The sequence below is a fragment of the Urocitellus parryii genome, chromosome 16, assembly GCF_045843805.1.
Source record: "Urocitellus parryii isolate mUroPar1 chromosome 16, mUroPar1.hap1, whole genome shotgun sequence".
Taxonomy (NCBI): domain Eukaryota; kingdom Metazoa; phylum Chordata; class Mammalia; order Rodentia; family Sciuridae; genus Urocitellus; species Urocitellus parryii.
The window spans coordinates 20,176,410-20,189,534 of record NC_135546.1 but is presented as its reverse complement, the minus strand read 5'-3'; the positions used below and the strand labels follow the sequence as shown (position 1 = coordinate 20,189,534).

Genomic DNA, 13,125 nt, shown 5'->3' with positions numbered 1-13,125 from the left:
ATGCCAGATGGTCACAAACCCTGGACGTTCAATAGCGAGTCACTGAGGCCTTCCCTAGGCAGTGGGGAGCCCCCAGAGAGCTGTGTGTGTGTGTGTGTGTGTCTGTGTGTATATATCTGTGTGTGTCTGTGTGTGTGTCTGTGTCTCTGTGTGTGTCTGTGTGTTTCCCCCAGCCTTTCATTTAGATAGATGCCAAGCCACAGAGAGAGCACCAGAGCAGCCCCCCATCATAAGCCTGTCCCCCAGTCCACGGTTACTAATCTGCCACGTGGGCTGTCCCCTCCTCTGAATGTGTGGAACTGCAGGATGAGGTCCTCCAGGGGCACCCCTCCTCCCAGCCAGCCGTGCCGAAGACCACCTCCTGTCTGTCAGCAGCGCCCACTCTTCTCACAAACCTGATAAGGGTCTCTAAAGTATGGTTCTGTCCTAACCACAGGACTTCAGAGATGGCCACCCTCCACTGGGCCGGCTGCTGGGAGGGGGTGCCCGGCCTCTCCTCTGCTCCAAACATTCGGAGGGGTATGATGCTCTTCTCTCTCTCCTGCATCTCTCTCAATGAAAGTCTCTCTCTCTGTCTCTCTCTCTCACACACACACACACACACACACACACACACACACACACCATCTCCCCTGGATTGTTGGGGACAGTCACTCCAACTCTGCAGAGCTACCCATTTGCCTGGCATCTCTGTGGCATGTGCAGTGGTCAGTAGTGGTCTCAGCTTCTGGTGCAATAGCACAGTTCAAAGGTCACCTGGATAAACGCTCCTGGAGAGCACCATCTCCCTCCAGGGGGTGGAAAAGACTGGATATTTTGGAGAATTCTTTTTTTTATTCTTAAGTTGCCAGTGGGCCTTTATTTTAGTTTTATTCATTTATTTCCTCGCGGAGCTCAGAATGGAATCCAGGGCCTCCCATGGGAGATGGGCACTCTTACCACTGAGCCACAACCCCAGCCCTGGACAATGACTTTTTAGGGACAACTGAGAAGTGCCCACCTCTGACCCTGCCTCTCCATTTCCATCCTTCCAATCTGGGCTTTGGGAGAGTAAGTCCTGTTCATGGTGGCCATGGTGGTCTGTGCCCTGAGTCGGGGGCTCATGTTTGTCCTCACGCAGTGTGACATAGAACGTCTCCGCAGTTGTCGATGTTGTCAGAATCAGTTACTTTTAACTAGACTCACTGATTATCCTTTTATGAATATTCGCACTGATTATCCTTTTATAAATTTTTGCTGAAAAATGTGTCACCAAGTAAGACTCTAATTGCTTATCTTTCAGTGTGATTATATGAGTGTTCCAACCGCCGTGTTCACACCTCTGGAATATGGCTGCTGTGGACTGTCAGAAGAAAAAGCGATTGAAGTGTATAAAAAAGAGAATCTAGAAGTAAGATTGTGTTTTTATTATTTCCTTTTTTTAAGAATTTCCCTCCTAATGAACCATTTATCTTCACAGTCACTTTTTATTTTATTTCACAAGTTGCTACGGTGGTTTTACGGTAGGAAATCATATCCCTGTTTGGAGGCCAATTAGAATTTAATTTAAACTTTCTAGCAAACTAATAAGAATACAACTGAGGCAAGAAGGGAGCAGAATGTATGTTGGGACATTTATCAAATTTGTTACAGGTATCAAATTTGCAGTTTGAACACGCTTGTACAGTGAAGTGCAAGGTCATCTTGAGATCTTTGGGGGGCCAGGTGCAGAGGTGCACGCCTGTAATCCCAGTGGCTCGGGAGGCTGAGGCAGGAGGATCACAAGTTCAGTGCCAGCCTCAGCAAAAGTGAGGCCCTAAGCAACTCAGTAAGACCCTGTCTCTAAATAAAATACAAAATAGGGCTGGGGACGGGGCTCAGTGGTCAAGTGCCTCTGGCTTCAATCCCCACTATCAAAAAAATAAAAAATAAAAACAAGAAAAAAAAATCCAAAACTTAAGCCTGTCATCCCAGCGACTTGGGAGGCTGAGGCAAGAGGATTGCAAGTTGGAGGCCAGCCTCAGTAACTCAGTGAGGCCTTGAGCAACTTAGTGAGTCCTTGTCTCAAAACAAAAAAAAGGGGGGGGGCTGGGGATGTAGCTCAGCATCCCTAGCACTAAATAATCATAATAATAGTAATAGTAATAATGATCTAATCATCATCATCATCATCTTTATAATGTTATTTTAGATTTGCTTTTTGCATTTACATGTTTATAAGAATGAGCCATCCTGTTAGGTGAACTTTAAGTTGGGTTGTGGAAAATTGATGACCATAATTATGGATTTAACAGTTTTAAAACTGTTTGCAGTCAGTGAGAAATTAAGGAAGAAAGGCAGGCAGTGAGCGGATGAATGTGGACAGAAAGCCACACCCCAGGTAAAGGAAGAGTGCATCAGAAACAAGGTGTCCAACTTTGGGGGCTTACTTTCAGGTATTTCCCCTCAGGCCTACTGCAAATCAATTCACCTATTTTATTTACTTAGTTTTTCCATTTTGACAGAAGCCAAAATTTGATCTGTTTGTAGGTTTTGTTTGTTTGTTAGTTTGTTTTGGTCCCAGGGATTGTACCCAGGGGCCCTCGACCCCTGAGCCCCATCCCCAGCCCTATTTTATATTTTATTTAGAGTCAGGGTCTCACTGAGTGGCTCAGGGTCTTGCTGAGTGGCTGAGGCTGGCCTCCACCTTGCGATCCTCCTGCCTCAGCCTCCTGAGCTGCTGGGAGGACAGGTGTGTGCTAATGTGCCAGCTCTAGTTGTGTTTTTAATTCCTTATGGAAGCAGGTGCGAAGCCTCCAACATAGTAATCAGAAAAATGACAAGAGAAAACATCCCTGTTACTAAATAAGGTCTTCACCTAAAGATGGACATAGCAGACCTTCTTCTAGGAGAAACTGATGGACACAGACAGGCCCTACGGGTATTTATGTTACTGATCCTTGTCCCCAAGACACACAGAGAAAGCTAGTCATGCCCAGCGGACGGGGCACCGGGCTGACCTGGGGCTTCTTCCTATCAATATGCTATGCCAAAGACACGAGTGGGGTCTGTGGACTTTTGAGGGCCAAGTGGAGACGTTAAAGACCCGTCCAGGATGGTGTGTCCTGTGTTGAGCTGCTCCAACAGGTTCCCGTGACTTGGAAGCTCATAAACCACAGACACCTATTTAGTAGAATTCTGGAGGCTGAGGATGCAAGATCCAGGCAGATTTGGTGTCTGGTGAGGGAGGAGCTTCTTTGGGTTCATCGATGGCCGTCAGTGTGTCCCAGCGGATGGCAGGAGCAAGGTGGCCCTCTGTGGCCTTGTTCATGAGGGCGCTAATCACATTGGTCAGGGCTCCACCCCTGAGAGCTCCCAAGGAGGTTGGAATTTCAACATGGGAATTTGGGGAGGACCCAAATGTTAAGGCCACAGTAGATGGCTGGCAAGAAAATTTGACAAAGAAAAGCAAATAGATGAGGAGCAAGTAACCCAGAGATTTTTAAAAAATCTAGCAGCTGTCAGGGAAGGCAGGAGACCAATCTGAAGATCTCAGAATGGCTGACACCATGCACCTCTGGAGGGGAACTGGACAGACAGGGTGTGGGGGCCAGTGGACTGTTTGAAAGGCCTTTTTAGAGACTTTGAGACTCTGTGCCTGTCACCAATCTGAAGAGCACTGTTGTGTTTACATTCATCCGCTGGTGACTGTAGTTCAGGACACTTTTCTTTGTCACCCAGCATTCAGTCTTTGCCTTCAGTGTGAGTGATTCAGGGTTCTACGCAGGGAGAAGGTAGCCATCCCGAGCAGATGGGCCAGGTGTGTGCTCGGTTCTGGTTTTTGGAGGACTCAGCCAGATCCAGAAAACATAGAGGCTCACCCAGGGCACGAGGACTCGGAGGACAGAAATGTGAAGGACGTAACCCTTGCTTTCAAGTATCACAGATTACGTGCTTCATTTCTTTGAATGGCTTGAACTATTTTGTTTCTTCTACTCTTCCAACTTTTGTTTTTGCCTATGAACATAAAGATGAAGACAAAGATCTTTATCTGTCCTGGTACATTGGCTTCGCACTCAGTAAATGTTTGAAAATCGAATTTGGTTCATAGAAAATTAATTTTGGGGGCTAATAGTGAAACAAAATAATGTTGGCACACTTTGGTTGCAGCTGACACTTCAGGACTTCTGGCCCAGATGCTCTCACCCAGCTGATCATGTTGGGATCATCCAACTTTAGCTTTCTGAAGGCTGCTATAGAGACTCTTATCTTTACAGAAGGAGGGCGCACCAAGGAGTGGACTGACCTGTGTGCACTAACCTGGCCTGTTTCTCTCCCTGCCTTCTAGGTGTACCACACTCTGTTCTGGCCTCTCGAATGGACAGTAGCTGGCAGAGACAATAACACTTGTTATGCGAAGATCATCTGCCACAAACCTGACAGCGTACGTAAGGGACTGGGAGCAGAATGCTGTCATTGGATTGGATTGGACTGATTGATTTTGTGGCCCTGGGGATCCAGCCCAGGGATTTGTGCATGCCTGAGCCAGACCCCCAGCCCTAAATGCTATGATTTTAAAAGGTAGCTTTTCTTCTTAGGGTTTCGATTTTTAGAAGATCTTTAAAGATAGCTTTGGGGTCAAGAGTGAGCACCTTCACGGGGTTTTCCTGTTGACATGGCCGCAGAGGTCCAGCAGTGACCGGTTGTGCCCGCGGTTTGCCAGTCCCCTCTTAGAATCCATCAGTGGCAGTTGACCCTGCCCAGGGCCCTCCTGATGGCTTGATGGCTTAGAACGGGTCATCGCCTGCCTGGTGCGGGTCTGGTTCTGTGGTGGCCCACACCTGTCATCCCAGTGGCTCGGGAGGCTGAGGCAGGAGGATTGAAGTTGGCTGTGAACCTCGCTTCAACCTCAGAGGTGCGCTCATTCCGTGCACCCCAGACCTCGTGGCGGGCAGACCTCGGTGCCAGCCTGGTGTTGGCTACTCCTTGCTTCCTGCTTCATGGAAGAAGCAGGGGACAACTGCTCCCTGGGCTGACAGTCTCCGCTTTTGCAGCAAAATCTGACACCTTCGAATTATCCCAGGGCTGGGCTTTAATTCAGATTTGTGCTGTTGTTGTTTAGCACTATCTCAGCATAATTCTGCAATCTACATCATCCTAATGAACTCCTTCATGCAGTGGGTAAATTGCTTGTTCTAGTAAATTTGAGTGCAAATTAACTCTGGATGCACATTTACTGGCTCATTTCACAGACTCTTACAGAGACTCCCTTTCAGGGTAAATGTTCTCTGCTCGGTTCAACATGAGAGTCCTCCTGTAGGAGAGGCCTTCAATTTGAACTGAACTTGGAGTGAATAGATTCCCTTTCAGACCATTAACCTCCTGGGATTCTTTTTGTCTGGCTCCTGTATTAAAGGATCGAGTGATAGGATTTCATATTCTTGGACCAAACGCCGGTGAGATTACCCAAGGATTCGCAGCCGCCATGAAATGTGGGCTCACCAAACAACTGCTGGATGACACCATCGGAATCCACCCCACATGTGGGGAGGTAGGGAGCAGGAGGGTTATGAATTGACTTTACTGGATGCACTTTGAAAAACCAATATAAACAGTTTTATGAAGCCGGGCTCGGGAGGCTGAGGCAGGAGGATCGCAAGGTGGAGGCCAGCCTCAGCAACAGTGAGGCCCTGAGCAACTCAGGGAGACCCTGTCTCTTAATAAAATACAAAACAGGACTGGGGATGGGCCTCAGGGTTCGAGGGCCCCTAAGTTCAATCCCCAGTACCCCAAAAATATTGTCAGGAAGATTTTTTTATCCGTAACTGTTTTGTATATTTTAAAGAATCACGTAATATTCAGAATGTGTTTCTTGAAAGCAGTGATGGCGTCTGACCATCTGTTTGTTGTGCTTCTTTCTGTGGCCAGGTCTTCACAACTCTGGAAATCACAAAGTCATCAGGACTGGACATCACCCAGAAGGGCTGCTGAGGGTAGCCCTGCTGCTGCCGAGTTCTCCTTGTCCTGCTGTCGTTCCTTTCAATGACAGTAATGCTCTGTGCCCAGGACACCCGCTCTGTTGCTGGGGAACCAGTACAGGGCTCTGGAGGGCACAGAGACGAGAAGGCGGACAGGGGGACAGGTCAGCAGCAGGGGCCTGCGGTCGTCTCGGCTGACGTGAGTGGCAGTTGGGCTGCGTCCTTGACGCCCTGGCTTGGAGCCCCCTGGAGAGGTGAGCCAGGGCCGACCCTCTTGCGTCAGGCTCGACCTTGCCACCAGCACACCGTGAGTGGCACAGTGACCTAAGCTAACTTTTCCACACTTGGCACTGTTTTTATTCCTGCTTTGTTACTTCTATGAAGAAATTTTTTTTCAATTGTGATACTGGCTGGAAAAGGCCGTTTTTCCTGTGTGCGGGCCTGGGTGGCACCTGCGCGCCTGCGTGGGTGACATCTGGGAGATGCATGGCAGTAGCTGGCTGCAGAGGACTGGGGACACGAGCAGAAAGCTCTGCGCCAGGTCTGAGTGTCAGTCAACTGTCCTTTAAGGGCCATTTTAACCTGCTGTCAAAATCCTGAATTGGGCTCCACCCTCCTGGACATTTCCTGGTGTCTGTCACCTGGAAGTGACTCTCCTCTTATTAGTAAGTATCTCTAGACTGGTGAGACAGCCCGTGTAAGAGACAAGGACTTGAATTTCTTCTTGTTGTTGATTTTTAAGAGTAATATTAAAAGACGTTTTCAGTACTGTATGATGGGAAATCTGCTTTCAGACTGGGGAAAATGTCTCAGGGAAAATGTCAAAATGTTCAGTGTAGACAAGTTCAGAAAAGAAACAGGTGATCGTTGGCGGTTTAATTTGAACTTACATCTGCGACGGAAAGGCCCTTGGGGACAGAGGCCCTTAGACAGCCTCTTACACTGCTGCCCATTTCACCCTCCTGTGGGCGTCTTGCTCCCTGGAGATGGAAATGTACCTGAAGACCAGGAGTCAGTTCACAGGAAGGAGGGGACCATGGAAAGATCTAGGCTTTGGAGAGTGACCGACGTGGGCATGCCTGCTCCGTGGCTTACGAGATGTGACAGAATGTGCTGCTTGGCTTTTCCTCCTCTTCCTGTGTTGAGTGCAGACAGTGCTGCCCACCTCACAGAGCTACCTGGATGAGGTCCACACTCGGGAGCGCATTGGCGCAGAGTGGCTTGGCTTCAGCGCTGGGGAATAAGGTCCCTGATAAGGAGGGCTACTGTAGACACGCAGCAGGACAGCCAGCAGGCAGGCAGGGAGGGGACTGGTCCCTTGCCTACTTTCACAGGCAGCCTCCAAGTGGGATCCCCAAGTCCTGGTAATCACATCCCTGTGTGGTCCCCTCCCCTGTTTTTCCAAGGTAGGTCTGGGTGAGCATGAGCCTACATCACTTCTAAGATTAGGTCATAAAAGGACTGCGGCTCAAGTTTTGGCCCTGCGTGGGCCCTTGCTCTCACTTGCTGCGGGAGAAGAGAGCTTTGTGTCATGAAGGACTCAGGAAGTTCTGGAGAAGCCCTGGTGGTGAAGAACTGAAGTCCCCAGCCACCAGCAAGATTCTGACGTCTAACATGTCCCTGTGAAGGAGCTCAGGAAGGGACCCTGCTGCAGCCAAGATTCCCTGGGCCAGAAGCTTAATGGCATCTCTATGAGGCACTTGGGGCCAAAGCCATCCAGTTTGGGCACTGCCAGTCTCCTGACCCTCAGGAACTGTGAAATAATAAGTGCTCATGATTTAAGCTGCTAACTTTTGGAGTAATTGTTTTACCCAGCAAGAGATGATCAACACATTTAGGAAGGAAAACTAAAATCAGTACTGAGGTGATCAGCCAACTCGAGTGTCTTGGGGTCAGTTACCCCTAAACAGACACAATAAAATTCGTGGGGTTACCATTCCAACAGAAGAAGCCTGCAGCTCACACTCAGCTCTGAGTTCACATCATCGTCGTAAACACCAGGGAAGTGCAAGATACCTAGCGGTGGCTGTGGTAGGTTTTTGCTCAAGTTCCTAAAAGATGACTAAGAAGACCTGATCATCATACGAATGTATGTTATTCAACTAATGAGGGGAGAACATGACCCCGATATATTGAGTTTCAGTGCCATCTTAAATGGGAGATGAAGAAGGGTACATCCAGTCTCCCCCTGGGGAGGCCACACATCTCCAATCTAGGATGAGGTCCGCACTCTAGATTGGGGCCATCCCATCATGGACTGGGACCTCCAGAACCATGAGCCACAGTGAACCTTTTTTCTTTATAAGTTAATTTCCTCAGGCATTTTGGAGTGGTGGTGGAAAGCTGACCGGCAGTGCATCTTATCATTTATAAATGATACTTCAAAATTAATTTTTCATCAGTGTTCAAAATATTTGTTGAACGATTACTAAACAATGGGCTCTCTTTGGGTAAGAAGAACGTGCATAGCCAGAGGACCAGAGGCTCAGAAAAGACGGAATGAGGGCAGATAAGAATCCAGGTAGAGGAGCAGGTCGGAATAGGGGGTGTGATCTCCTGTCACGGATGCCTAAGTGTCCGTGCCTTAGAATTTGCCCATTAGTAGACAGATCTTATTAACTCTCCCAATTCATCTATAATGTGTCCCATTAACACTGACACACTACGAGGGTGTCATCTTTGGTCTCTGTGTGATTCTGTGCTGTGTAAGTACCTTCTAGAAATGCATGTGTGAGAAGTAGCTTTGGGCATGATGAGCCATGCTATTGGTGTTATTTGAACCCCCATTGTGGCTCCTCCCAGCTGTGTCAGGTCTACACCCCAGGCCACCCAGATTTCTTTCCTCTAAAACGGTGTGTGATTATTGCCATTTGGAAAACCATGAGCTGAGTTTTGCTTCTCTTTTGGCAGGATCCTTATCAAATGAATGGGGGGAATTTTAAATGCAGCCTGGCTTTCTCAGGAAGAAATCTCTACGCCGGGGGTAAATGCAGGATGGCAGTTCTGCACTTGTTGGCCAGGTGATGTCGATCTCTGGGTGAGGTCGCTGCTGGGCATGGGGGCCGCTGTGCCTTAAGTGGGGTGTAGTAAGTAGGATCAGCAGCATCATGCGTGGCAGACCTGCTGGGACCCTATTGCCCCAAATCGCGCCCTCTTAGCACACAAGCATTCCCGCAATCTGTTTCCTCTGTGGGGTGCTAATGACCATAGGTTATGGAGTCAGCCCTTCCCGGAGGCTGCCTGATTTACTAGGTAGGAAGGCTTTTCTGCATCAGAGCCTGAGATGATGGAGTGGTCCACACAGGGCTTCCGTAACTTCTGCTGGGGTGTCTGCTAGTTCATTTAATATCATCAACAGCCTTAGCTAGTCCCGGGGACTAGCAAAGCTCAGTGAACTTGGTTAAAATGAATGTTCTTAAGTCACTTTCTTGGGGATCATAGGGGACTGGGGATGGAACTCAGGGACCCTTGACCCCTGAGCCCCATCCCCAGTCCTATTTTGCATTTTAGAGACAGGATCTGAGTTGCTTAGTGCCTCGCTTTGGCTGAGGCTGGCCTCCAACTTGCGATCCTCTTGCCTCAGCCTCCGGAGTTGCTGGGATGACAGACATGTGCTATTTGTATTTGTTCAGCCTATAATGGGTCATGTGGTGACTTCAGACCCTGCCCCATGCCACATAGGGCGTTACCTAGTTTCTATGCCCTCATAGCTTTACAATCAAGTGGAATTAGCAGATACAAATAGATAGCTTTAGAAATTATTTCTGCCTTGCAGAGAAAGGAGAATGAATACTGAATTCTATAATAAGCCAGAGTTATACTCCATTTATAAATTTGTTTAATTATCTCAGGAACACTTGAAAATACCGATGAGGAACCTGTGGAGCCCTGTTGATCCAAAGTTCATTCATTTTTTGGTGCATTTAGACAGCAGGAAAGAATGTTAATAAATAATAGCCACGGGCTGGGGCTGGGGCTCAGAACACTTGCCTAGCATGTGTGAGGCCCTGGGTTCGATCCTCAGCACCACATCAAAATAATAAAAAATAAGGGTACATTAACAACTAAAAAATATCTTGAATAAATAAATAATGGCTAGGAATCTGTTTACATTTAGTGTGATCAGGGAATTTTACTGTTTCGTGGGGGAAGTGGGCACTAAATTGCTAAATTCTCATTACAATTACTTTAAAAAGTTAAGTTTGAAAGATGTACACATTTAAAGGCGGAGACTGCTCTTCACTTGGTGCATCTTCTGTTAGAAGCATTTGCATCTCAGGGTGATCAGAGACCAGCTGTGGATTTTAAAGTGGTTCTGATAAAGCCCGGAGCTGTGACTTCTCCTCCTTCAGTTCTGGTCATGATCATCCACATGCAGACTCAGGTGATCCACAGCCCAGTGGGAAGATCGGACCCACGTGGGCCTGTGCAGATTCCCGGGAAGTCAGGGACTTGTCTATTTGTGCATTGAGTACAAAGATCCAGCAAACCCAACTTGGTGACCTTGGTTTTTGTCTGAAGCTGTATAGGAAGTTCAGTTTGACCAGATTCCTTCCTGGCTGCAGATCTAGGAACGCCTGCATGCAGCTTTTTCTTCTTATGAAATTGACAACCTTCACCTCTTCACTTAAAGAAAACCAAAGGGCAAACCCAAAGGGCCAGCATCACTACTTTTGCACTTTGGGATCATGAGGTAAGTCAAGGTCACTTGAACACCAGCACGGTGTTACCATGCCAGCAGATCCAAGTGACTAACGGGAGGGTAGTGTCCACACTGTGGATACGCTGGGTGAAGGTCTGATTTGCATCCCGGGTGAAAGGGAGCAGGGTGATGTGAGATTCCATCACATGCTCAGAACGGCCTGCAGTTTAAAACTTATGGATTGTTCTGGAATCTTCCATGTGATATTTTCAGATTGCATTTGACTACTGGTAACTGAAACCTCGGCAAGTGAAATCTTGGATTAGGGGCGGACTCCTGTAGATGCTTTTCTCTGTATTTATCCTGTGTGGGCCTTACTGAGCTGGTTGGATCTGTGAGTTAATATCCAACATCAATTTGGAAAATTCTCAGCCATCATCTCCACAAATATTTTTTCTATCCATCCATACTTTCTTTTTTTCTAGAAGCCTGATTACAGGTATTTTAGGCTTCTTATTGTCCTGTGTGTCTCAGTCTCCCAGGTTTTTCCTCTTTGCATTTGAGTTTGGATCTGGCTTGCCTTTGGAGTCACTGGTTCTGTCCTGTCTTTGATCTCTCTGCTCAGATTCCCCATCTGTTCTCACATACCGTCCACCTTTTCCTTTAGACCATTGAACATATTTAGCATCATTTTAAAGATCCTATTTCCAACACCTAGGCCATCCTGTCTTGCTTTCATTGAGTTTTATGTCTTGGTCATGGGTTATATTTTCTTGTTTCTCTGCACTTCTCCTAAATTTGTATGTCAGGCGTGAAATCCAACAGAGCAGTAGGGGGTCTGGGGGTGTGGCTTGGTGGTAGGAGGGTGTGCCTATCACTAGGCTAGGCCCTAGGTCCAATCCCTAGGACAGTAAAGGCATGTTTTACTTAGCTTTTTCATCACTGTGACCAAAAGACCTGACAAGGACAATTTTAGAGGAGGAAACGTGTATTTGGGGCTCACAGTGTCAGAGGTCTCAGTCCGTAGGTGGCTGACTCCATTCCTTGGGAACTGAGATGAGGCAGGACATCAGGGAGGAAGAGTGTGGTGGAGGGAAACAGCTCAGGACCTTCATGGGCCATGGCAGGCCTTTGGGTGAAGGCCTGGGTGCCTTGGAGGGACGTCTGTCTGTCCTGCCCTGGGACTTTGGCCTGGCACCAGTTCTGATGCCCCCCAGCTGGCGTGTGGCCCTGGTGGCAGGTTCCTCCTTTCCCCACCCGCGCTCCTCCACCTCCTACCCCTTGTCCTGCAGGAAGCAGCCTTGGGTCTCTCCTAAAGGGCCAGTCACTCACACTTTCTGGAATGTATTTTAGTCGCGTTTGTCTGGTCGACATGCTTAGTTCTCAGGCAGCTTGCAAACGATCCTTCTGTAGCTGACGCAGATTCTCCGGGTCCTCAGGGTAGGACAGGCGGTTTTGTGTGGCTGCCTCCATTCAACAAAGACTGGCTTGCCAGAGTACCTGGTTCACCTAAGCTGCTCCTTAGTGCCAGGTTTGGTGGCAGAGCCTCAGCTCCGTGCTGTGTGCGTGGTACCCACCTCACCTCTCTGAGGATCAAACAACTTAAAACTTATGGGTTGTTGTGGATTTTTTCATGTAATATTTTCAGATTGCATTTGACTACTGGTAACTGGAACCTTGAAAAGGTTTGTCAAGGTTGGCTGTGCATACCAGGCAGTCTACCAGCTGAGCTGCATCCCCCGCCTACCAAACTTGTTCTCTTATCATGACTAATGAATCTTAGAGTCAATCTGTTTTATGGCCAAATAGGGAGGTCCTAATAAAATCCACAGCAGCAACAACAGCTAATGTTTAGTGAGCTCTATGCCAGGTACTTTACTGTTATTTTTGGTACCAGGGATTGAGCCCAGGGATGCTTAATCACTGAGCCACATCTCCAGCTGTTTTTATGTATTTATTTATTTTGAGAACAGAGTCTCAGTGAATTGCTTAGGGCCTTGCTAAGTTGCTGAGGCTGGCCTCCGACCCGCCATCCTCCTGCCTCAGCCTCCTGAGCCACTGGGATTATAGGTGTGCACTAACACTTTTTCTTTCTTTCTTTTTTTTTTTTGATGAGTTAACATCAGATTATTTATTTTGCTTACACAAAATAAGGACAAAGGAACTTCACTATTTTGCCAGTTGAGAATGGCTGTTCTCCCCCCAATCCGGATTTCTCTTGGAGGACCAGATGTGTCAGCTTGGTTTGATTGACTCCATGTTTCCCCCCCCCCCCAGGAATATTGTCCCTGTTGAAAAACTGGCTTCACAAAGAGGGTGGCAGCAGGAAAATTTCAGAATCCAAAGCTTAAAAATTAAGTCTTGGGCAGTGTGGGTTATTTTCTGTCTCTGGGAGGGATCATCCGGTGTCTGAGGCCTGGAGACAGACGAAAAGTTCCCAGCCGCCCATCCAGGAGATGTCACTCTCCGTAGCATCTGGTGTCCTGACCTGTGCTCGCCCAGGATGATGGTGGGTAAGGAGCAGCAGGTCACAGGGGCCCCTTGACC

The 13,125-nt window shown here is 47.9% G+C and overlaps 1 protein-coding gene across 1 annotated transcript in view; it reads left to right on the top strand.

Moving 5' to 3' along the window:
• The window catches only part of Txnrd3 (thioredoxin reductase 3), a 40,273-nt gene extending 33,634 nt beyond the window's left edge, over positions 1–6,639 (top strand). The window contains exons 13-16 of the mRNA XM_077793456.1: positions 1,283–1,390; positions 4,307–4,402; positions 5,375–5,509; positions 5,887–6,639. Of these exons, the coding sequence (XP_077649582.1) occupies positions 1,283–1,390; positions 4,307–4,402; positions 5,375–5,509; positions 5,887–5,949 (402 nt within the window). The 3' untranslated portion in view covers positions 5,950–6,639. The remainder of the gene's footprint in view (positions 1–1,282; positions 1,391–4,306; positions 4,403–5,374; positions 5,510–5,886) is intronic.
• The last annotated feature ends 6,486 nt before the right edge of the window (positions 6,640–13,125 follow it).